The sequence below is a fragment of the Pempheris klunzingeri genome, chromosome 18 (assembly GCF_042242105.1).
Source record: "Pempheris klunzingeri isolate RE-2024b chromosome 18, fPemKlu1.hap1, whole genome shotgun sequence".
NCBI classification, from domain to species: Eukaryota; Metazoa; Chordata; class Actinopteri; order Acropomatiformes; family Pempheridae; genus Pempheris; species Pempheris klunzingeri.
Genome location: NC_092029.1, coordinates 6,340,065 through 6,362,924, shown reverse-complemented (window position 1 = coordinate 6,362,924; position 22,860 = coordinate 6,340,065). Strand labels below are relative to the sequence as shown.

The window sequence follows — 22,860 nt, the reverse complement described above, 5'->3', positions numbered from 1 at the left end:
GCATTTAGCTCCTCCGGCTTGCAGATAGCGTCTCGTTTAATACAAAGGCTGCCTCCTATTCATTGTTTTGATTTCCACGGTTGTATGTCTCCAACCAGCAGGGATGCTCTCAGGTGGTGATGATTACGCACCGAACACTCTGCATCTGAAAAGGAACATAGGCCTACTACTGTGTGTTCACACAAAAGTATGTTGAACGATAGTAGACAAATTGGGTGTGTAGCACATAGCATGCCATCTCAGACGCAGTCATTTTGCATTCTTTCTTCATAACGAGCTCTTCCATGATCGCATTCTCTGCCTACCTCCACATATACAGTGGAAAGCAATGGTTGTTGGGCTGATGGTCGGAAAATTAGAATATATCACCCAACCCAAGTAGCTGCAGCCCTAAATACACTACTGCAACATTTGCCAAAGATAATGCAGATTTGATGTTCGCTATGATTGAAACTTTGACTTTTGAGACCTGCTGATCTTGATAGCTACCTTTCAGCCGCTGTACAACATGCATTTGAAAGTGGTCATTAGAAACATAGTGTACTTCATTTTTTGTGAAGGAGCTAAAAAGCACACACTGGTACAGTCCTTGGAGCATTAATGATCGCATGATTATATCAACCACGCTCCACCTGAGTAGTTCATTTATAACCTATTCTACCAACCCATTTATGCCTAACACATCGTACACAGGCCTTCATTAATGTGTGCTTTTATGTAGGGTGTTGACAGACAGGAGCCTTTTCTCCTATTTTGTGCACTGTATGTTCATGCACAGTCATTTCCCAGCTCTTGGAGGTGCAGTGTCTCTCCGTGATTTTGAGGCTCCAGGGCAGAAATTGTGTGGGCCCAAATCAGGCAGATCATCACATCTCTCTCCCATTTCTCACTCTCCAGCTCACCTCCCTCTACCCTTCCCCCAAGTTTCCTCTTTTAACCACAATCTCCAACCTCTCCTGCACCTTCTGTCCCATTGCTCCCTCCGTCTCCTCACGGCGCTGATTAGGTGGGCCGGAGATGATGGGTGTATTTGGGGCCTGCAAGGCCGGTGATGTTGAATCTGTCTGACGTGCTCGAGCAAAGACCGTGTCTCCTCTTCATTGTCTTCTAAGGGGGCACTGAGGTGTTGGAAACATGGAGGAAGATGATGCAAAGAGCATGTGTGTGCGTGTGTGCATGACAGTTATAAAGACACATTGGCGTGCAGCAGCAGGTGTGCCTTAGGATGGTATTAGGGAAAGGCTGAGGGTAATGAGTAGTATGAGCTGTATGTGCTGTTGATAAACGATGGTCTGGCACTTCGGACAATTTCTAGCCCTTACCAACAGGCAAGTCATTTTTCTCTCACCTTGTTTCTGCTTCTATGCCTTTCTCTGCTGTCTTTTTCTCTCTTTCACCCTCCATCTCTCTCTGTCAAAAACTCACAGACACACACACACACATAAAAAACACCTATATTCCCCTTGTATCCCCCTCTTTCTCTCTCATATCAGGCTGCCACCCTGCCACCCAGTCGCTCATGTAGTCAGTCAGGCTGCAGCAGTATATCTTCTGGCTAATTATCAGTGGTTAGGATGTGACAGATGCCGCTGAGATGGTTGGCAGTCAGTTCGCCGCCCCCCCCTCTCACAGGAGGAAGCAACAACTGACCTTTAGAAAGCATAGCCCTGGCAAACCGTAGCAATATCCAGACATCGCACCTCGCCGGCACCCAGGGAGGGATCGACACTGGAGGTGGAAGGGTTAGTCGTTATATATAGATTTGTCCTGTGTGGGTGTTTGTGTGCATGGACGCCCAAGGTGAAGGTGCTCACATCAACAAGAGATAAGTGCAGACTCAGTACTCTTTTCAACTTTTCTACAGGTTTTTCAAGTGTCTGTGTGTGTTATGCACCGCTTAAAAAGCTTAAAAGGCAAAAATAAGAATTATTTATTAATGAGTCCCATTAATTGATTACCTGATTTTAGCATTCTAACATACAAACCTATGGTTAACATGGTAAATGTTATACTTGTTTAGCATAGGTATATTCTCATGCTAACATAAGCAATTAGTTGAAAGCACCTCAGCCTCATATATCTGCTAGCATGGCTGAAGACTCTTAGTCTTCTTTTTTATTACTGCCCAAACTTGTGTAGAGTGAAGGTGTAGGAAACTTAATGAAACATTCTTAATGAAACCTTTTCATTTAGTGTCACTGTTTACATACTAGCCAGCAGTGATTTACTGAACACTATTTTTGCAACAAACAACAGTATGACACAGTTCGTAGCTTCCAAAAAATTACACAAAAAAACTCCACCACTAAGCAACCAAACCTCAAGCTTTGGCTGCAGCCACTTTCTCTCCAGCAATTTGGGTGTCAATTTTAATTTGAACCCTCCACCACCCCCCTCCCATCACCATCCCACACCCCATAGTGCTGCCCTACATGGCTGCTATCAACACAGGAGCTTACTTTCGTAATGAAGTGGGGTCTCAGTCTTCCATCTCCCGTCTAGTTTTGAAGAGCGTGGAGCAGTAATTGGTGTACGACCTACACCACCGGCAGCACTCATGTCCCCTGTCCTACGTGACATTCCCATCCAATTAAATCTGCGTCTACACACACACTCACACACACTCACACACACTGACGCAGACTCCCACACTGAGACACTAAAAGAGCACACACTTACTATTATCATGGCTCCCTAAGTTCTCTTCCTGATCGTCTTTCAAGGTGCCTTTTTAAGTTTGCCCAAGTGTTGCACCGCAAATCTGCAGTTGGTCTCCATACAGGATCTGTGTGTAGGTATAAATACATGGACAGATTGTGTGCTCACACATCGAGGAAGCAGACTTCTGTTCTGAATGAGTTCATTCACAGGGATTATGGGTAAATCTGTGTGGCCAGTGGATGGATTGCTCTCTGTCTCGCAAGGATTAGCTGAAGGTGACACTGAGGTGACAGGTCTCTGTCCATCTGTGTTTGTATATGCTGCCATAGTCGGGTGTGTTTGTGTGGGGACATTTATGCATGGTGTGTTCACGAATGTCTGCGTTGCCTGAAATGTGCTGTAATCCATCACAGTTAATGAGTTTTGCGTGTGTGTGTGCATGTGTGCACGTGTGTGTGCGCGTGTTCGCGCGCTCCCCTGCAGCGATGGCAGTGGAGTGTGTTTTGTGTGTGTGTCTTTTGGCTGACCTTGACTTCAGTCTGTCAGATGAACAGACTCCAAGGCCGTCCATACGGAGAGCAAGACTCCATCAGATCCCCAGATGTCATCATACACAATCTGTCAGATGTGTGTACCATTAGGAAATAACAAGCAAAATGACTCTGCCCTTGAGAGTAATGAGAGAGATTTGGGAGTTCATGAATGTGGAAATGTGTCAAAGGTTAGGTCAGGGGCTCCCAACCGAGGGGTCAAGACCCCCTCAAGAGGCCTCAAGATAAATCCGACGGGTCACAGGGTGATTAAAGGGACAATGGTTACGGGATAAGTTTGCTGTTTTTGCAAAATACTGCGTCCTTTTATCTTCAAAATGCCTTCAAATTAAACATACTTTAACAGATAAGAGAAGAAAAGATAACATATTCCTTTATTAGTCCCACAGCAGGGGAATTCAGTGTTACAGCAGCAAGCAAGCAAAAGTAAAAGAGGAGCAGAGATAGAGATAGACAGAGATGTACACATAAAAACAGTGTGTAGGATTTAAACCAGATGAAGTATGAAAATGGGGACAATGTACACAGATAAAAACTCTTCATGCCTCATGTCGACACAATGGCTATGACCTTTAGTAAGGGCTTACATGTAGATTTAGATTTTTTTAAGGGATCAAAAGCCAAAAATATCCATAAACCAACCTTTTGAAAGTTTGTCATGTTTACAACAAAGAAGAAGCATACACATTGCTAAATCAGATCTCGTTTCACCACATAAACTCACTAACAGTAAGTGGAATGATTAGGTATCCGGCTTGAAAAAAGGGAAAACACAGCAAAATGCTGTTTGATAATGCTGGGAAGATTTTAGATTCCACAAAAAGAGCTTTTTATTAGAATAACATCTAGAATAAACAAAAGTTTTTAGTTTGGAGTCACTAACAGGAGCCAAGGAAAGTGCAGCACTAGTCATTCATTTCGTGTTAAAATGAAGAGCAAATGCTATAAAGTCCTCCATACAATTCCCCAGATGAAGCTGCAAGCATGTCAGCAAAGCGATGGGCTTCTTATAGGATGCAAGTATCAAAACATTTACATTTCTGAGCAGCGTTGAGCCCTTCCTTTACATGGCAGCACTGCTTAGATTTCCCCATCAGACATTGATTAGCAACCCCAGGAGAGAAAACACAGGTACAAACAGCTGTCACATGCAGAGAAAATCAACACAGGGAACAGAGGTGCATACAAACGAGTTCAAATTAGTTGTCACAAAGCTGCTGTTTTTGTTTTCATCGCCAACAATTTACGTAAAGCTGTTGTTTGTGAAATAGGCCGTAGCTAAAGGTGAGTTTGTTACTCGTGCCTCATTTCACGACCTCTGTATGTCGAAAAAACCTCAGTACAACAGCCAAACTGCACATTAAAGTTCTCAGTGCTTCTCCATTATTGCTGTAATGAAGGTAACCTACAATGTACCTGAGAATAAATACATTCATGCACTAAACGCTGCGATCAAGGCCATAATTAAAAGCCTACATGTCTCTTGGCAACCACAAGGTATCACATTGCATTACATAGATAAGTGCAATATAATTCAATATTTAGTCTCATTTTGGTGCATAGTCGCATATTTTATTTTCAAGGATAAGTGGGCAACCTAGGATGGTTTCAGACTCTAAGAGGTCATTCCTGTGCAGCTACGATGGAATCTGAGATTATAGGCCTTTAAAATACCAATGTTAAAACATTAGGTTTTGGTTTTGGTTTCAGTTTTTCACAAAATGAAATCAATCAAAGAAAGATAAATGTTTGCTGAGATTTTTGAAGTTTTTTTGACCAACAGGAGCCTCAGTTGACGAAAATGTGAAGGGGTTCACTTATGTCCATACACCTAGTGTGGATTGAAAGTGCTCCATGTGTCCAAGTGCAGGTGAAATGTAACCAAAAGTGTGCGAGTCTGAGGCAAAGAGTAACGCTGGTAGTTTGGCGGCGTGTATGTGCGAGTGCTGGTGCCCGGCAGACAGCAGGGTGATCGTGGAGGTGTGGGCACAGGCCTCACAGTTTCTGTGATGTGCTCTGACACACAGATGGCAGCTGACACAACACAGATAGACTCTCACTCTGTCCTCTCGCACCCACTCTCACTCCTCCTCCTTTCCAAAATGGATGTTCTCTCTCCTGTTCGCCTGTATGTGCTTCTATCTATTGCCTGACTTGATATTCAAATTAATGCAAAAAATATTATCACCACTCTCCTTTCCTGGTTTTCATTTCCCCTTCTCCACCCCCTCTCTTCCTTCACATTTCCCTTCTTCACCCCTTTCTTTCTGTCGTCCGCATCCACGCAGTGATCTTGCCCAGGTATGAGTAAAGCATTTTGGATGAGATTCTAGCAAATATGCAAAGAAGCAGGATGTCACAGTCGAATGATTTCAAATGAACATCCACAGTCACTATCAGCAGCTTCCTTTGTCAAAACAGCCCATATGCGCCATACAAATGCACAGCTACATTTGCTTTAAAATGAAAGTTCAGCAGACAAAAACTCTATAGACGAGTCTATGTCATGCTGTCAAGATTTCCCCCCACCTAGCTGCTAATGGACAAACATGAAAAAATGTTAATGTAAGCAAACGATGCCCATATTTGTTTGCAAATTGTTTTGAATGCCCTCCAGGCCGGAGCTGATTCACACAGTCGCCCTGTTTTTCCTCAAGCCAAATCACAAGCTCTCAGTTCATTACTTCTGACAGGAAACAGAGGGCTATGAGGGATTGATGCACTCAAACACATGCGCCCCCTCTCTTCTTGTGCCTGTTCCAATGGCTGTATAGAAACCAAATAAAACTACTGTCAAACATGGGGCTGCATGCAAATGTCTTTGTGCATTGAGATCTAATGGCACTCGACAGATGGGGGAGCTTGCGAAAACTTGGGGGTTAATTGGAAAATGAAAGAATGCAGTGTCTCCATAGTCCCTGATTGAAAAGAGAAACACTCTAAAAGTCTGCAGACATGCTCACGATGCTAACATGCTGTTTAACAGATAAGTTTACTGTTAGCATGGCATGTAAGCATGATAACATTTGCTGATAAGCACGAAACATTATGTGCAAGTATTTGTTCATAAATTACTCAACTAAATTGTGACCTGATGAGGGTGTTAGATGATAAAATCTCGTTAAAATATATCCTGAGGGATGTCTGATGAATGTCTGTACCAAATTTTATGGGAGTGCATCCAATAGTTGTAGAGGCATTTCACTAAAGACCCTAAATGTCAACCTATTCATCCTCTGAGGACCATGAATGTCTGTAGAAAACATCACAGCATTCCATCCGATAATTGTAGAGATATTTCAGTCTGCACCAAAGTGATGAGAGTCAGTGCAGCGACTCTGTGTGACAATTTCATCTAGAGCAGCTATGGTGATCAAAACCAAATGTGACAATTTGATTTGATTGCAAACTGATCTTTTTTCTTTTGCAAACAAGGCAAATGTATCAACATGCCTAACCCAGCTTTAGAGAACCACGTTGCAAGTGTCCACGTGCATCTGAGTGGGGATGTGGGCAGCAGGAAGAGAATGTGAGATAGACAGAGAGATAGCGTTCATGCCAGTGAGATAGATAGCTGGGGTGGTGCAGGGATTAATGTGAATTTGTAACTTAAGGGCATGAGTTGCTGCGCGATAGAATCTAAAGCACGAGCTCCTCTCTGCAGGCGATTAATGCATTGCCTTACTTCTATCGCATTCCTGTGCACGAACTCAGTTTTTAAAGGTTAGAATGCTGTTGCTGTGGAGTTAAGTGAAGTTAACAACTAGAAAAAATGCAGGTTTTGTTAGTGTCCTTCCTGTTTGTGAATCGTTTTCCACCTCAAGTTGTTTAGCTCTTAATAGTTAGTGTGGGGGATACTGTAGCCATTGCTAAAATGTGAGTGTGTGTATGCCATTTCGGTGTGGCTGTAACTGCAGCATGATGCACTCTTCCGCCCCTTAATGGATCTTTTTGTCAGCCCAAGCGGTTTTGTTATCTGAGTGAGGCACTTTTGTCACTCCCCACTCCCTTTTCTCACTCTCTATATGCTGTAGTTTGTATCTCAGGGGAAATGGATACGTGTCAGTATCTCAGAGACTGGCAAGCCCATCTATTATGGTTTATCGCATGTGTGTGTGTGTTTGTGTGTGAAAGAGGGACAGAGGGGTATGGAGAAAAGCATGGTTCATCATCTACACTCCCCTGCAGGAAACCATATTAGCGTACTGGCTGTGATGCCTCGGGCACCCTCCACATGAGAGGCAAATGGCTGAAAGATGGAGAGTATGTGGTCAGCTTCAAGAGGCATATGATGGTCAACAATATGTAGAGAGAGAATGAAAGAAGGAAAGAAAGTTTGTATCCTTTCAGTCATCCATTGCATTGCAGCAAAGTGCAGCTACTGTTTAATGCTGTCTTCCTGTATCACATTATATCATGCTTACTGATCCATGCTTTTCATATTTGTTCCTCTTTTCCATGGCATATTGATGCTGCTCCATTAACAGGGAAAAAACAAGATGGCACACACACAAGGCTTTTAGACGTGCAATGGCACAGAGCAAATCCAGTGGAAGGCTGTATAACGGCTGATGCCTTATTGCATCCATTATTTTCCATGGTCCATGGTCCATGGTCCATGGTCTTTGACTCAGATGCACCTTTCCCAGTTCATGTTACAAAGTGAGGGCTGAGGGGCAATCTTTATGCGCCACATTTTCTCAGCTCGTCCGTAATGACGTCATAACGTGGTGACATAGTCTCAGCTGGGGAAGCCCACGTCCGGACACATGTTCCAGTTATTTTTTTTTTGAAGAGGACAGACATTGATTTTAGAACAAAGGTGCAGCTGATGTTCCAGCTTTCTGTCAATATACAAGCAAATGAAATCTAGAGTAATGCATTTATGAAAGTAACCTGAATGGAGATCAAGAGCTACCTTCACTGATATTCTCCAACAGGTCATTCCAGAGTTAAAACGCCCTGATTACCCTAGGCCCAGTTTCCCCTGGTTTTCAGCCTTACCTGCAAATTAATAAACAGAGAGCTACACTCAATAAGGAGTTAAGAGGTCCAAAAATAGTCAGGAGGCACACCTACAGTGGCTTTAAAGAATAAGGCTTGGTGACCACTAAAAAGACCAAAAACAACAATGAAGTGATCCTACTAGCAGTGTAGAAAAAGTCTAATACAGCTCATTCCTCTGTGCCATGAACCTCCACTGTCCAAAAACACATCAATGGGTCACACTGACTGACATATTACTTCACTACAATGAACATGGGCACTGTAGATTATTTTGAGTGAACCCACATACACTCCTACTGCTGTAAATGTGCATTTTAACATGTGTATTAATCTGCCTCCAAAAGTAGTTCTCTACAAATGCACTAATTACTCCTGTTTGAGTCACCTTTGCTAAAAAATAACAGTGCCCAGCTATTATATGGCCTTTTAAATAATGAAACTATATATTCATTACTAATTCTTTAAGATTAGCGTCTTCAGTTTGAATGAAAGCAGTGCATCAGAAGGGGTAGGGAAGTTATATTAAGTATTCAGAGATGGTCTAACACAGTGTTTCCCAAATCTGGTCCTGAGGGCTCACTGCCCTGCGTGTTTCAGATGTGTCCTTGCTCCAACATACCTGATTCAAACAATCAGCTCATTATCCAGCTCTGCAGAAACCTGATAACAACCTATTTATTTAAATCAGGTGAGCTGGAATATTCAAACATCTAAAACATGCAGGGCAGTGGGCCTCCAGGATTATGACTGGGGAACACTGGTTGAGCACATTATTGGTTTTGGTCATTTCATGTGATTTGGTGTCAGTTTTAAAAGAGAGAATAAGAATAACACCACCATCACTAACCTTTTATAAGTAATTAAAATAATCATTAGAATTTTGCTGTAAAACCTTGAATACTTAAATTCCCAACTAGATATGCAAAATAATTGGCTTATATGCATTCACCCATTGATCTTGTAATAAGGCTTACTGGGGCATATTAAACCAGCCATTCATTACCAATAAATACATGGGAATGTGCCATTCAGATAATGCCTAATCCACGCTCACCCTTGTATTTAACACCTGGTATTTATGTATATACTTTCTCCATAATGTAACCTACAGACTGGCATATTAAGGTTGGACTCTTAATGTGCACTATGCTGGCAGGTGGGGGGATGGCAAATCCATCTGCTGTCAACAAAAACAAACATGGCAGGTGTAGCTGTGCATTTCCACGGCAACTGTCCAATTTCACCTGTTGTTATCAAGCATTATGGCTCTTACCCAGACGGGTCAGTGGAGCACAAGGCCAGAGAGGCAATCACTGGTAATCTTTTACCAACACAATCATCTGCGTGGGCCGCTTTTACACCTGTCTAACATCGAATTATAAGTCTGATTTGTTGACACTTCAGTTGCAGTGAGCGCTGCGAGCATTAGCGTGCTTTTCTTTATCCAGATTACATATTCAGAGGTAAATCCAGTTGAAAAGCTGGCCTCTTTCTTTCATTCACAATCTCTGTCTACCCTTCCTGTCTGTCTTTCTTCCCGTCTCTCCCCCTAAATAAAAGAACACAATCCTACATTGTTTGTTCTGTTGTAACCCCGCAGCCGCTTTTTCGAGATGATTTTCCCGGCGTGATGAAACAAGCCCTGTCAGGAGCTACAGCCGATTACATGGCTTCATGCAGTGATCAGTCTTTGTGTATAAACACTTTTTTTAAAAAAGCAATCGATGCAGCGCAACATGTTGATAGATAAACTCCTACAGTGTCTTAGTGACAATGAAAAAGCCCTGTCTGCCTTTTGTGTCTGACAGAGAGCTTTAAAGCAAAGAGGAGAGATGCAGTCTTTGTTTTGTAATGAACGCAGTGGTTTTATTTTCTGTCTCTCTCCTCTGCCTTGGAGATATAATCGAACCATATACGCCCACTCTGAGAATCTTTTTACTGTCGGTCCTAATGTCACGGTTCGGATTAAATGCTTGATGGTGAATCACACGTGTAATGAATTCAATCAAATTCGTGACCTCTGAGACTGTCTGGCAGAGTGAGTTTCTTCTGACCTACAGATGTTCCTCTTTATCAGAACTCCTGACCCTTTTCACCTCATGATAGCTGCGCCATGTTTATATTAATGGACCTTAAAACCTATTTTGTTTGTCTGCCTCTAAATGAAAGAGATGGGCTCTCAGATCAGCACGCTTTCACTTTGTTGCTTTCTTACCTGTGTAAGAAAATCTAGAAAATCTCTCTTGTATTTTATAGATAACTTTAACGGAGAAGAAAGCAGAATCAAGTCTGTGGGATTTTCTTTTACCTTTTCCTGTCACGATCAGCTGTTTGCAGCAGTCCTGTTGGCCTTTTGTCTTTCCCGGAGTGAGCTTCACTCAGCAGTGTCTGACCCTTAAATTTATGAACCATCCCCAATGTGGTACTAGGGGTAATTACATCTGGCAGAAAATGAGACTCATGTTAGTCCTCCTATCTCAGCAGGGCTTTGTTACTCAACCTGATGTTGGTGTGTGTGTGTGTGTGTGTGGGTGTGTGTGTGTGGGTGTGGGCCCATGTTTAAACAGTGCTAATTGGCACTCTGAGTGTTTCGAGTCCACCTTTCCAAGAGTGTCTTCTGTGTCGCTACTTTCTCAGACTGCCAGTCGATTAAACCCATCTCCTCAGCAGCTGTTGCCAACAGCATTATCAGACTCCTAAGGAGAATATTCCCAAAGGCTAATTCTCCTCCGTCTCCTCTCGTACTTTGTCTAACAACCTTCTTGCAGCAAGGTGGTCGAAACCAGCACTTCCTGGTGTCATTTAAATCCTGTCTGACCTCAAATCCTGTTGGAGTTGCAGCAGTAAAGCGTCCATACAGTTTCCACCTGTATGTCGGATGAGAAAGTATAATAAAAGGATGGATGGACACCTGTGTGCTCACTAAGATGAGAGAAAACACCTAATGAAGGTCACTGGCTAAAGTGAAAAAACACTCTTGAAGTGACTCTACTTTTTGAGCAGTAAAGCATTCCTCCAGTGTTTGATGTGTATGGTTCGCTGTCCTGGGGGACGCTGGCTACAATTTTTTTCTTCTTTCATGTAAAGGTGTTATTCTTTCATAACAAAGAGACAACCTTGATCAAGAAGGCTTGCTTTAGTCTGAATGGATGTGTGTTTTAATCACAGATCTGGGATCCGTTTGCGGCTCTTTAATGAGGCCTACTCCAGCTGGAAGGCTGTCGGCACGGCTGCTTTGATCAGTGGCCCATGGACATGGGATTACACTGCTAACACACCACACTAATGGAGCCACGGGGCAAAAAACACACACACAAACACGTCTAAACACACACACACACAAGTAGAATGCACAACACACACAAATGCAAATTCAGGAAATATACATATGAACGCACACTCAACCTCTGACAGGGGCACAATCCCATAAGCCAGTGTCTTGTTCACATGCAGCCCATTGTGTCAGGCCCTTTCATCTGGCTGTGTTTGTTTGTGCCGGTTTGGGTCGACTGAGTTTTAGGCTCGGCGCTGAAGTCTCTGCCAAAGAGGGCTCAGTGAGAAAGGTCCAAAGCTCCACGCTGACACACAGCCCAACTCTAGAGACTAATGGCTTGTAGCTCCCAACATATGTTGCTTTGCGTAATTGCTTTAATTGCTGTCATTGTACGTAATGGTTGGTCTTTTTCATCTTCCCTGGTGGTGTAGGCATTCTGCTAATTATATCTGTCAGCCCTGCAGCCAAAACGAGCATTTCATAGTGAACTCGGAGCAGTGGGAACTTTAAAATCAGACTGTTTCTGTATACTACGGGTGTGTCCGTGTAAATGACTGACGGCAGACTCTAAAAACAGTTAGTATTATATTTATTAGAAGTTTCATAAGTAATGTAAAGACACTCCATTGTCGATGTTCTTAATGAAAGAGGGGTCATGACTTTACCAAAAGAAAACCCTTCTTTTTTCTGTCTCCAGGTACGACACTATCACCAACCAGTGGGAGACGGTTTCTCCTCTCCCTAAGCCGGTGCATTCTGCGGCAGCCACTGTGTGCGGAGGGAAGGTGTATGTGTTCGGAGGCGTGAATGAGGCCGGACGCTCAGCAGGAGTGCTGCAGTCCTACGTACCGCAGAGCAACACCTGGAGCTTCATCGAATCACCCATGATAGGTAAGACAGGTGACAGCACCCACAGTGTTTGTCTCAGCTGTGGCTTCACATTCTCTCACACACACTTCAACACAGTGTGGAGATGTGATGTCCTCAGGGGACGTGCTGCCATTGTTACCATCACCTTTTGTATTATGACAGAGCTGTTGTTTCCTTTTTAAACCAGTGTGTACCAGGTTGTGGTTTGGTATTCCCAAATGTGTGGTTTCTCTTTCCTCATTATACCTTCGCATTTCCCATTTGAAGGAGAATTACCCGCTTACCAGACATGAATATTAATGTTTGCTTTTTATTAGAAAATGTTACACTAAAACTGGAGTCACACCATCCAGTATTATTGCTATACTTTATACGCATGCGTTGTTTTAATCTTTGGTCACTGACATCTTGCTATCTCATTAGAGTCTATAGGCCTCCATTATGGTTTCTCGGTTTCCTAGCAACAGTGTCCTCACCACCCACTTGAACACCTTCCTTATCATGTGCTTGACTTCTGCTATCAAAACCATAAATACCCGATTAGTTTTTGAAGGCAACATATTCATATGCTGTGATTGAGCAGATGACTAAAATGAATAAGGCTGTTTCCCCTGTACTTTCTACACCAGTGTGTGGACATCCCATTCTGACGTGTCTGTAAATCTCATTTACTTAAATTAATGTCTTCCGTGCGCTCAGCTTCTTGATAAGGATGTCCCATTGTTCTTCTCTGTTAAACACATAAAAAAGATTAGAAGGGAGATCTACAAATGTGATTTCAGTCTTCAATATTAGTTTATGTTGACCCAGAACCATGGCAACAGAAAATTCCTCTGACCTTTTCCTTTCCTGTTGGTTTCTCCTTATCATTATGACCAGCCTACACAGTATTTCCATTCCCATTTCCATCCGTGTTATTGCTCTATCATTATAATGAGCAGACCATAGCTGAAGTGATAGGTGGATTCAGCCATAGCTTCTGACATGTTATTGGACAAGCGCTGTAGTTATTCACTGCACAGACCTGCAGCCACATTCCAGCCGCAGCCACTCGGGACCTGTGAAGGACGCAGCAACAGAAGAAACACTTCAACCAAGCTGCCATAACTCCAAGGTAGCAGGAAAAACACACAGTGTACAACTCTGTGATTGAAAACACTGACAGCTGTGTTCCCGGTGCAAAAATCTCATCCATTGGCAGGTATTTTCAAGAAAATATATCCTTGAAAGTTGCAGCGCATGGATGATTGCCTTTGATTTAAACAAACCCCTCAAGATGTTTTGTTCAACATTTGAACACTATTACACACATAAACATACACAAATGTGAAAATGTTTCAACCCAGCTCTCATAATTCCTTTCGTTAAAGCGATAGGTCGACATTTTGGGAAACTCACTTAAAGAAAGAGAAGCGTTAAATGAGAAGATACCACTCTCATGATTGTATGTTAAATACTGAAACGGGGTAAAATAGCTAGCATGACTGTCTGAAAATAACAAAATCCATCTACTAGCACCTCTGAAACCCACTGAATAACACGTTATATCCTGTTTGATCAGTCCGTACAAAAATGTATGTATAAAAATACAACAACTGCAACAATTTGCCAATTAGTGAGGGGTTATGTGCCCAGTGGCTGGGAACAGTTCCCTGGCACTCAGTGACGACTCCATTAAGTTACTGTTACCAGCCAAGAAACAGTCCAGCACATAGCCGCCAGTAAAATGGCAAATTGAAATTAAAAAAAAAAAAAAGTGTTCAGATTCATTTTAATAAATTTTCCACACAGTAGAAAATTCTATATTTGATGCTGGATTATCCCATTTAAGATATTGGCACATGATGGATTCTCAGGCAAAGATGCTGCTATTAAAAATGAAAACATTATCTCCAATGGTGGCATACTGTTGCTGCAGGCAACAATGGGAGCAGCGGGCGTCGGAGAGAAACACCGGGTCAAAAATGTATTTGAATTCAAATTTTCCCTGACAAGAAGTTGTTCTCGTGTCATTAAAGCGCCAGCGCAGAATCACTTCCCTCAGCACTGTAGCCCAGAAACTTGCTCTCTGTTATTAGTGCCTTTTCAGAGCGAGACTACTGTGAGGGAAATTATTATTATGTAACGCGGGTGTTTGGGGCGAGAGCTGAATGGTATTAAAGGGCTGGCGGAGCAGCTGGCAGAGGAGAAATGAGAGAAAAAGTCTGGTGAGAAGCACACACACACACACACACACACACACACACACACACATCCACACATACAGACACGCAGACGCACACAACTTCTCCTTACCTCATATCAACTGTACATCCCCCGAGGACACAGGTACACGGCGCATGAATTATGTAACAAGCCAGGGGGGTTACTCTACGTGTGTGTGCACATGCATGTGTTCTTTTTCTGTAGGTGTGTGTGTGTGTGTGTGTATGTGTGTGTGAGTTAAGGACAGACAGACAGACCATCATCCATCAGGGTGTAGACGAGCCTGCGTCTGACAGCCAACGAGCCAAGAGATAATGGACGGGTTTAGTGCTTCCTGTGAAATTGGGCCGACGATGATTTTAGTGAGCCGGTGGGGAGCGCTTCTCGATCAGCCCTCGGCCTCCCTCCATCGCCCCCCCTCTAATCTCCCTGTTCATCTCTCCCTCTCTCACCCCTCTCTCGCCGTCTCACTGTCTCCCCCTCCGTACATCCAGCCACCTCCCCCCTGCCTCCGTCTCTCACGGTCTCTCAGCACTGTCTTATTGACTGACACAAATACAGCTGTGTGCGTTTTCTGCTACTGTGCGTCTGTGTGTGTGTGTGTGTGTGTGTGTTTTCCCTCTGTATAGATCTCCCACACGAACTGCAAATGGGTTTCACAAACACTTATCAGGACTGACTTCCTATCTCTTGCAGAGTGAAAAATAATATTGCTCTTGCCAAAAATAGTCTCTTCAACAAGTCTATTGAGATGCGAGGTGTCTCTGCAGCTTCGCTCATCTATATCTTCCTTTGTCTTCAGCACATCTGTCTGCTGAGCTGCTTATGCCCCAAAACATGAGAGCACAACTGAGCCCCCTCACATGCAGAAGACTATTTACAAATATTACTTTCCTTAAAGGGTCAGTTCACCTAAATAACCGTAAAGGTTGTGAGATATCACTCTCTGAGATCTCTCTCTGAGGAAAAAAAAGAATTCTGGAAAATCCATTAACCTACCTTACTTTTCATTTTTGTAATATTCATGCTTTTAAATAAGGACTTTTACATTTCAGGGATATCATTTCATGGCTTTTTAAAAAAACTAATTCACAGAGTTACTCTTACTCAACCAGACACTCTTCTAATCTTCATCTTCCCCAACACGGCTGATGAATAGTCCTAACTCACAGTATGTAACTCATTTTCTCATTTGATTAAAATGACACTCTAAATTCCGACAGAACATGTTAAAACTTTTTTTTTTTTTTGGTTTGGAGGGTTTTTGGCCACATGGCTCCAGGGGTGGGAGTGTGTGTGTGTGTGTCAGTCCACCACTTCTGTCCAAACACACATCTCAACAGCTATTGGATGGATTGCTATCACGTTAATGTTCCCCGCAGGATGAACTGTATTAACTTTGGCGATCCCTGACTTTCTATATTGTGCCAACATCGGGCCAAATATTCAATTTGCTTGACAACAAAAACAGCATCTATTTGTGCCATTTAACACCCAAAAACCTAACCTGAGTGAGTGTGCTTTGATCAGATCTGGTGGACAGTGACTCACTTTCTGTCATCAGATTGTCACATGTAGCTAAATTGGTGATGTCATTGAAGCTGATTACATTAATTAATTTTTTTAAATGATCAGTGATCTTCTGATCAGTGAAAAGATTACACAGACACACATATATAGACATTCCTTATGTCTGTATATGTAGGGCCCCGGCAGTCATAGTAAGAAGCTATGTGTTCTTACTATGTGTTATGAGCTTCTAAAAACCCAAACTTTCTGCTTGGCTAGATGCCCCTTCAGGTAAGAGAGAAAATATGCTTTTTCATACTTTGGGTAAAGTGACCCTTTTAAAATCACATTTAAAAAGGCACTTAATGCCACAAAGTTCACACATCCACTCCAGTACATTCCCCACACACACACACACACACACACACTCTTACTCCTCCCAGCTCCCTCCAGCATTCACCCAGCGTGCATCCCCCGCTGACAGACAGGCCTTCATCGACTGGTCCACTCCAGGGACCCGAGAGCAGAGATGTCAGTCCCGCACTGCTCTATCGGAAAATTGACAGCAGAACAATTACTCGCGCAAAATGACGCATCAGCCGAACGGGCACGCAGATTGAGAGCGCCATTATGGGGGTGGAGGAAGAGGAGGGAAACGTTGCAGAGCAAGAGAGGTGGAAAAGATAGTGTTTCCATAGCTACCTAATTGGACATGCCCCCCCCCAATACACCCGTTCTCCATCATACTAAATTAAAGTACATCACCCTCTATCCATACCGTCATTTCAAAGGCGGCTCTTATTTCCTCACACCACATAAAAGGATATTGTGTAGAGGGGAAAAAAGTTTTTGCTGCTCCAATTACCTTGTTGTAATCTTATCTAAGCTTCTGGCAGCAAGAACTGAAGCTTCTTTGTCCTCTTTCTTCCCGCTCCCCCGTGCTCTCTGGTGGGACGCAGGAAGCTGGAGATGATACCCGGCACCTCGTCCTCCATCGCTGGGAGGAGAATGTCTTGTTTATTCCTTGTTTACGCCCTCCATCCGCCTGGGACTGACCGCACATTGATGACGACTGCTGTTTGGCAGTCTTTATCAGGAGAGCAGCCTTATCTAGATCTGTACAGTATACAGTATTGGTATAATTGAGTGTGCTGTGATATGTGTGTGTGTGTGTGTGTGTGTGTTATCACTGCGGTGCTGTTCAGTTTTATAGAATCAGATATGTGTTGTGTTGATGCAGGAATCAGATAGGAGAGGATGTGAGGGAACGAGGTGTTTGCGTAGAGCCACAAATTTCATCATAGTGTGTTCGTGTGTGTGTGTGTGTGTGTTTTCCCTTGTTTGCTGTCCTTGACCTCAGCCCGAGGGGTCCCAGACTCGGTGACTAAGCTGTTTTATCGGAGTGTGAGAGGCTGTGTCAGCCCGTGTTGCCCCGCAGGCACAGCTGTACTTCTATCACCGTTACCGTGTTAAAACCTTGTTTTGCTGTCTTTTTTTTTTCCCCCTTCCCTTTATTCATGTTTTATGTAGAATGTGGTCAGTTGTGGATTCTTGGCAGAGGTTTCTTACCTGAGAGCTGTGAAACCAGACAAAAATCCATTGTGAGACTCAAAGAATTGCAAGGTTCGTCTCAGAATTAGAAAGTTTTCAGCTGACACAGATGATACTTGTGCACTCTTTGCTGTATCTCGGTGTTGTGTAAGCAGAAACGGCTCGTTTTCTGTGTCAAAGGCCAGGGGATAAGAGCAGGAGCAAAGTGCTGGAGAGATGCTGAACCCTGACAGTGGTCCTTTGAGGCTTGCCAAATGAGAATGTGATATACCTGTCTGGTTCTTCTGCAAGCACTCAAACCCACTTCTCACTGTGGGTCCACGAGAGAGGAACGCAGGAGGCAACGGTGAGAGTTTCAGTGGGGAAAAAGAGAGAAAGGTTTTTCCTTTGAGAACATCCTGTTATTATTCTGCCTCAGGCGCCGAGCAGAGAGAAATGAGTGTTCTGTGTTTATGGGACCTAACACAGAACATCATGTACACACACTTATGCTGGCACACACACACACACGCTCGGAAAGACTGGCAGCGGCATATCAATGAGACGAAGACGGTGAAAGAAGAAAATAAACACGTCAGGCAGAATGTGAGGAGGACCAATCAGCAGCAACTTGTTTCTCAAGGGCAGAAATTGAAGCTGACGCCTCAGATGGTTGCAGTGGAACTTCAGATTGGATTCCAGCTCGTGTAAATGACTGCATTGTGATAACATAATGCACGAAAGAACTACATCAAGTCATTTAGAGGCTTTTTTTTTTCTTTTTCGTCCTGATAGCTACTTTGGTCTATTCTGAAACATCTCAGCAACTATCAGGCGGGTTACCATCACATTTTTTTTTTTACAGACATTCATGATCCCAAGAGGATGAATTGTGAATAACATCACTTATCCCCTGAAGGACAGCCTCACAGAGCCGCTAGCAGGACTGTAGACTCCAAGGGCCTATTGCTTCAACGATATACACTCATAAAAAGCATGCATACAGCCATTTCCAACACATTAAATGGAATTAATTAAAACAAAAAACAGAAGAATGTGCTGTAAGGATGAGCACACAGTGGTGATGAGACAGTTGGGAGATGTAACCTTACAGCAAAACATTCAGTCAGTTTATTGTGTAAAAATATATCGATCACATTCTGTAAAACCTCTCAGACATTTATAAACTTTATATTAAGGCTTTTATGTCTTAAGTTTAATCATCCATCCTGCACTTTGTTGAGCCCGTTGCAACACAAGCTCTATAAATGAATCATTCATCAGCCTTCTGTTAGATTATGAGGACTGAGATGCACCGCAGCAGTGGTTTACGAGTACGTATGTCGTTCATAGTTGTTGAACTTCTTTGCTGCTCTCGTCATCGGCCAGTCTGATTAGCTGTGGATCAGATACAAGTTATTGATACACAAATGGATGTTTATCCATTCATGGCTCGCTGCGGGAGCGGAAATGAGGCTCATGCATGTGCATCCATGTTCCACAGTGACTTGTGATTCGAAAAACAGAAGCAGGCACAGGTGCGACTTTATTAATCTGACAAAAATGTGTGCGTCCTGGGTCCCCGAGTCTTTTTTTTTTTTGTCGCAGTGCATTGTGAGTTGAAGTGTAGCAGTTGGAAAACATAATGCAGTGCAGCTCATTCAGAGTGTCACTCCGAGCAGCAGCAGAGGCACCTCTCGCCTCCAGAGGTGACCTGTTAATTAAACATGTCGGACTCCTCTCAGCAGCTGGGGGAAAGGCAGGGGAAGGGGAAGGGGGAAGTGGGTCTGCTACACGAGAGCAGCTTTTAAGGCGTCCGCCGCCATTATTAAGGCATCAGACGTTACTCCTCCTGTTGACCGTCTCCAATGAGGGATGTCCCTCCATTGTGGCAGAAAACAGCAAGGACGGCGGCTCACGGCCAAATGTCGGTGCATTATTCATGCTGCTTGTAAATTGGCCAGCTGCAGTCTGCTCAAGAGAAATTGCTCTGAGTTTGAAATACACTTCCTCTTCCCACACAGCAGGGCTGACGCTTGCGAGCTGCAGGTTTCCAATGGCGTCGTTTCCCACAAACCACTGTTTCATTTTGTTTTCCATCATCTATAATTCTACAGCGGTGCTGCTTCAATGCCTTTGTTTTCCTCGTGCTGTATACTGTATCAGATTGAATTATACAGTATGCATAGTGTGCAGTGTCCCACCTGTTCACTCATGTATTTCCAATGCGTGCGCACAGTTTTTTCCACTATTTCTTTTCTTTGTGAATCTATGGATGTGCCAGGGGGCGTAATGCAATTGTGAATTATTGGGACTTAGGTAACTCTTTTATATTGCTGCCAAGCCCAAACATATTTTTGAGCAGAACCCAATAAAGCCACAGTGATTTATGAACTCTGCTTTCTCACTGGTTTTCCATCTATTCTCTGTTTTTTTCCTCCCAAAGCAATCTTGAGAATGGCACATCTGTAAAGTGATAAGGGGAATGTTGATGATGATTTTTGCATGCGGCCCGGGCACCGTAGGGACAAAAAATGAAAACGAAAAAAAAAATTGAAAATTGATGCCATTATACTGAGTGGAAATTTCTGCTGTGTGTGTGTGTGTGTGAGAGTGACATTCAAACAACACCTCCGTGTTTTCTCTCCCCTCTTTCTCTCTCTCTCTCTCTCTCTCTCTCTCTCTCTCTCTCTCTCCTTCTCTTTCTCTCATATCTTTAGATAACAAATACGCCCCTGCAGTGAGTCTAAACGGTTTTATATTCATCCTGGGAGGAGCCTACGCTCGAGCCACCACTATCTATGACCCAGACAAAGGCAACATCAAGGCCGGTCCCAACATGAATCACTCTCGGCAGTTCTGCAGGTAAGAGATTATTAATGTGCCACGTGTAAGTTGAGCCCCAGGTGTGGAATTTTAAAGATTTTACATTGCAGGTCTGATTTGTGTGCAGCGTATAAAAACACTTTCAGAAAGTTATGTATAACTCAAGCTTATTAGCAATCTGTTGGTGTCATAACACAGGTACACAGATGCATGGGGAAAATGTATTCAGGCCAGTTAATTAAAACTAGAAGAAAGCCACTAGTGGGCTGACGATGTTCAAACATGATGCGCTGCTTCTCTCGTGGTTCTTTAAAGAAAAAAACTTTTTAAATTTAACTTTAAAAATTTTTAAAATTGCTTGATCACTAGCGCTGCTGTCTGCCAGAGAGAAACATGGCACATTCGCTTGAATAGCAAATACCCTGGTTGATTTAATCAACTTTCTTTCAATTCACTTGCCCTGTTTTATACTGTGAATCGTGTCATTTGGATTTTTTTGTTTATTTGATTATAATGTTTTGTGTTGTGAAAGGAAAGTAACCTTTAGAGCATTTGTGGACACGTAATGGCTGATAAGAAGAAATAGATGAAAATTAACAGTGGGATCGCCTCCTAATATCCCAGTCAGCTCGAGCCACTGAGGTGTGCAGTTTTCCAGGATAATGAACCCACTGTTTTCTAGGCCCGAGCCCTTTTTTTTTTTTCTCTGTAGAAGCCGAGAAAAGAAAAAAGAAGAAAAAGAAGCATGCGCAAAATACATTTGGGAAGCAATTACAGACAGTGATCTTATGTGCAGAATGTACAACATAAATCATGTTGTCAGAGTTATTGATAAGCTGCACCAGCACACGCCAGGCAGCTGTTCTGCTACATTTAACTAAGTCTGACGCGAGAGAGGAAGAGATGCAGGGAAGGAGGGAGAACAACAAACACTCAGAAGCCGCACTACATCTACAGTGCATGCTCCTGCACAGACGATGAAGTCTAACAGGTCATCGTGCAGGAGAGCTGATATTCTCCCCTCGCTGCGTCCGGCCCTCTGCGGGCCTGCACCTCCCTCCTGTTTATCGGCAAGAGCAGCTCCAGGCTTTGCCCTGTGCTCTCTCCATTTTGGATCAGCTGTGCTTTCTCTCTGAGTAGATTTAGGCTTTATGTAATAATCTTTTTTCAGTCCCAGCAGTGTTCTGAATTTGTGCAATAGGACTGCATGTTGTTCGCTCTGTGTATGTGTGTGTGTATTTGAGCGTGCACCTTATGTAAATGCAGATCGTTCCAAACCCCAATAGGAGTACAAAGCCCTAATCAGCTTACAGCCCAAGTTTTAATCCTCTCCGCACACAAACTCCTGTTTCTGTTTCTCATATCAAATGAGCACATTTGTACAGATATTTGCTTTTTCATTCGTTTTGTCTCTCGCCCTCGAGAGGGAATGTAATGTGTTTTTTTCCCCCCCTACCTTACAAAGTAGCCTTGTTGGGCACGTGGAGAGCATGTGTGAGTGATGTCAAACATTCTCAGGCGTGGCTCCCAGCGCGACAATCAGAGTGCTTATGGAGACTGTCTGGCTTTGTTGTCTTATCATGGTTAACAATAAGAGCAATATTCCTGCTGCTGTGAGTTATAGCTATCTAATATCAAAGCCACATTAGCTCACTCTTGTTTTTCACCCACTTATCTTCCTGACACAGATTCTGTCTCAGTGTTATTTATTTCTAAGAGTCTGTGGTTTTAATTTGAAGTTGGGCTTGTGTTAGCAGGAAGTTGATACCACCCTGATACAGCTGTAAGAGAGTGATCAGTAAACAGCAACGTTGTTAACAAAGAGCTAAAATAGTTAAGCTGAGTTACAAGCTTCTATCTTTTGCTGTGAGTCCCTCATGCATAGGTGGGTCGGTAATTTGAATCCAGAGTGGGAATGGCTGATTCTGGCACTAACAATACATATGAATATATAGAGGTGATTACAGTGTAAATACACTGAATGGCTATTGCTGAAAAAAAGCAATAAATGGTACAAAAACATAGTTTGATATATCGAAAATCTTAAAAGACTAGTTCAACTTTCTGGGAGTATTGCATATTGGCTCACTGGCAGAGAGTCAGATGAGTTACCTGGTTTGTGTGTTTAAAACTTAACATTTGAGGATTCTAACTGAACTGAATAAAACTAAATTCTGTCTGCCCACACAGCGCTGTGATCCTGGACGGGAAGATTTACGCCACAGGAGGCATTGTGAGCAGCGAGGGTCCGGCCCTCGGCAACATGGAGACGTTTGACCCTTGCACCAACACGTGGACGCTCCTGCAGTCGCTGCCCTGCCCGCTCTTCAGGCACGGCTGCGTGGTCATCAAGAAGTACATTCAGAGCGGCTGAGGGTGTGGCCGGGACTCGATCGCACTTGGTTGATGCCGAACACCAGCTGAGCT

At 43.3% G+C, this 22,860-nt stretch overlaps 1 protein-coding gene across 1 annotated transcript in view; it reads left to right on the top strand.

Moving 5' to 3' along the window:
- Positions 1-22,860, top strand: part of LOC139217865 (kelch-like protein 29) — a 123,991-nt gene extending 101,131 nt beyond the window's left edge. The window contains exons 11-13 of the mRNA XM_070849346.1: positions 12,191-12,384; positions 20,328-20,472; positions 22,624-22,860. Coding sequence (XP_070705447.1) covers positions 12,191-12,384; positions 20,328-20,472; positions 22,624-22,807 — 523 coding nt within the window. The 3' untranslated portion in view covers positions 22,808-22,860. The remainder of the gene's footprint in view (positions 1-12,190; positions 12,385-20,327; positions 20,473-22,623) is intronic.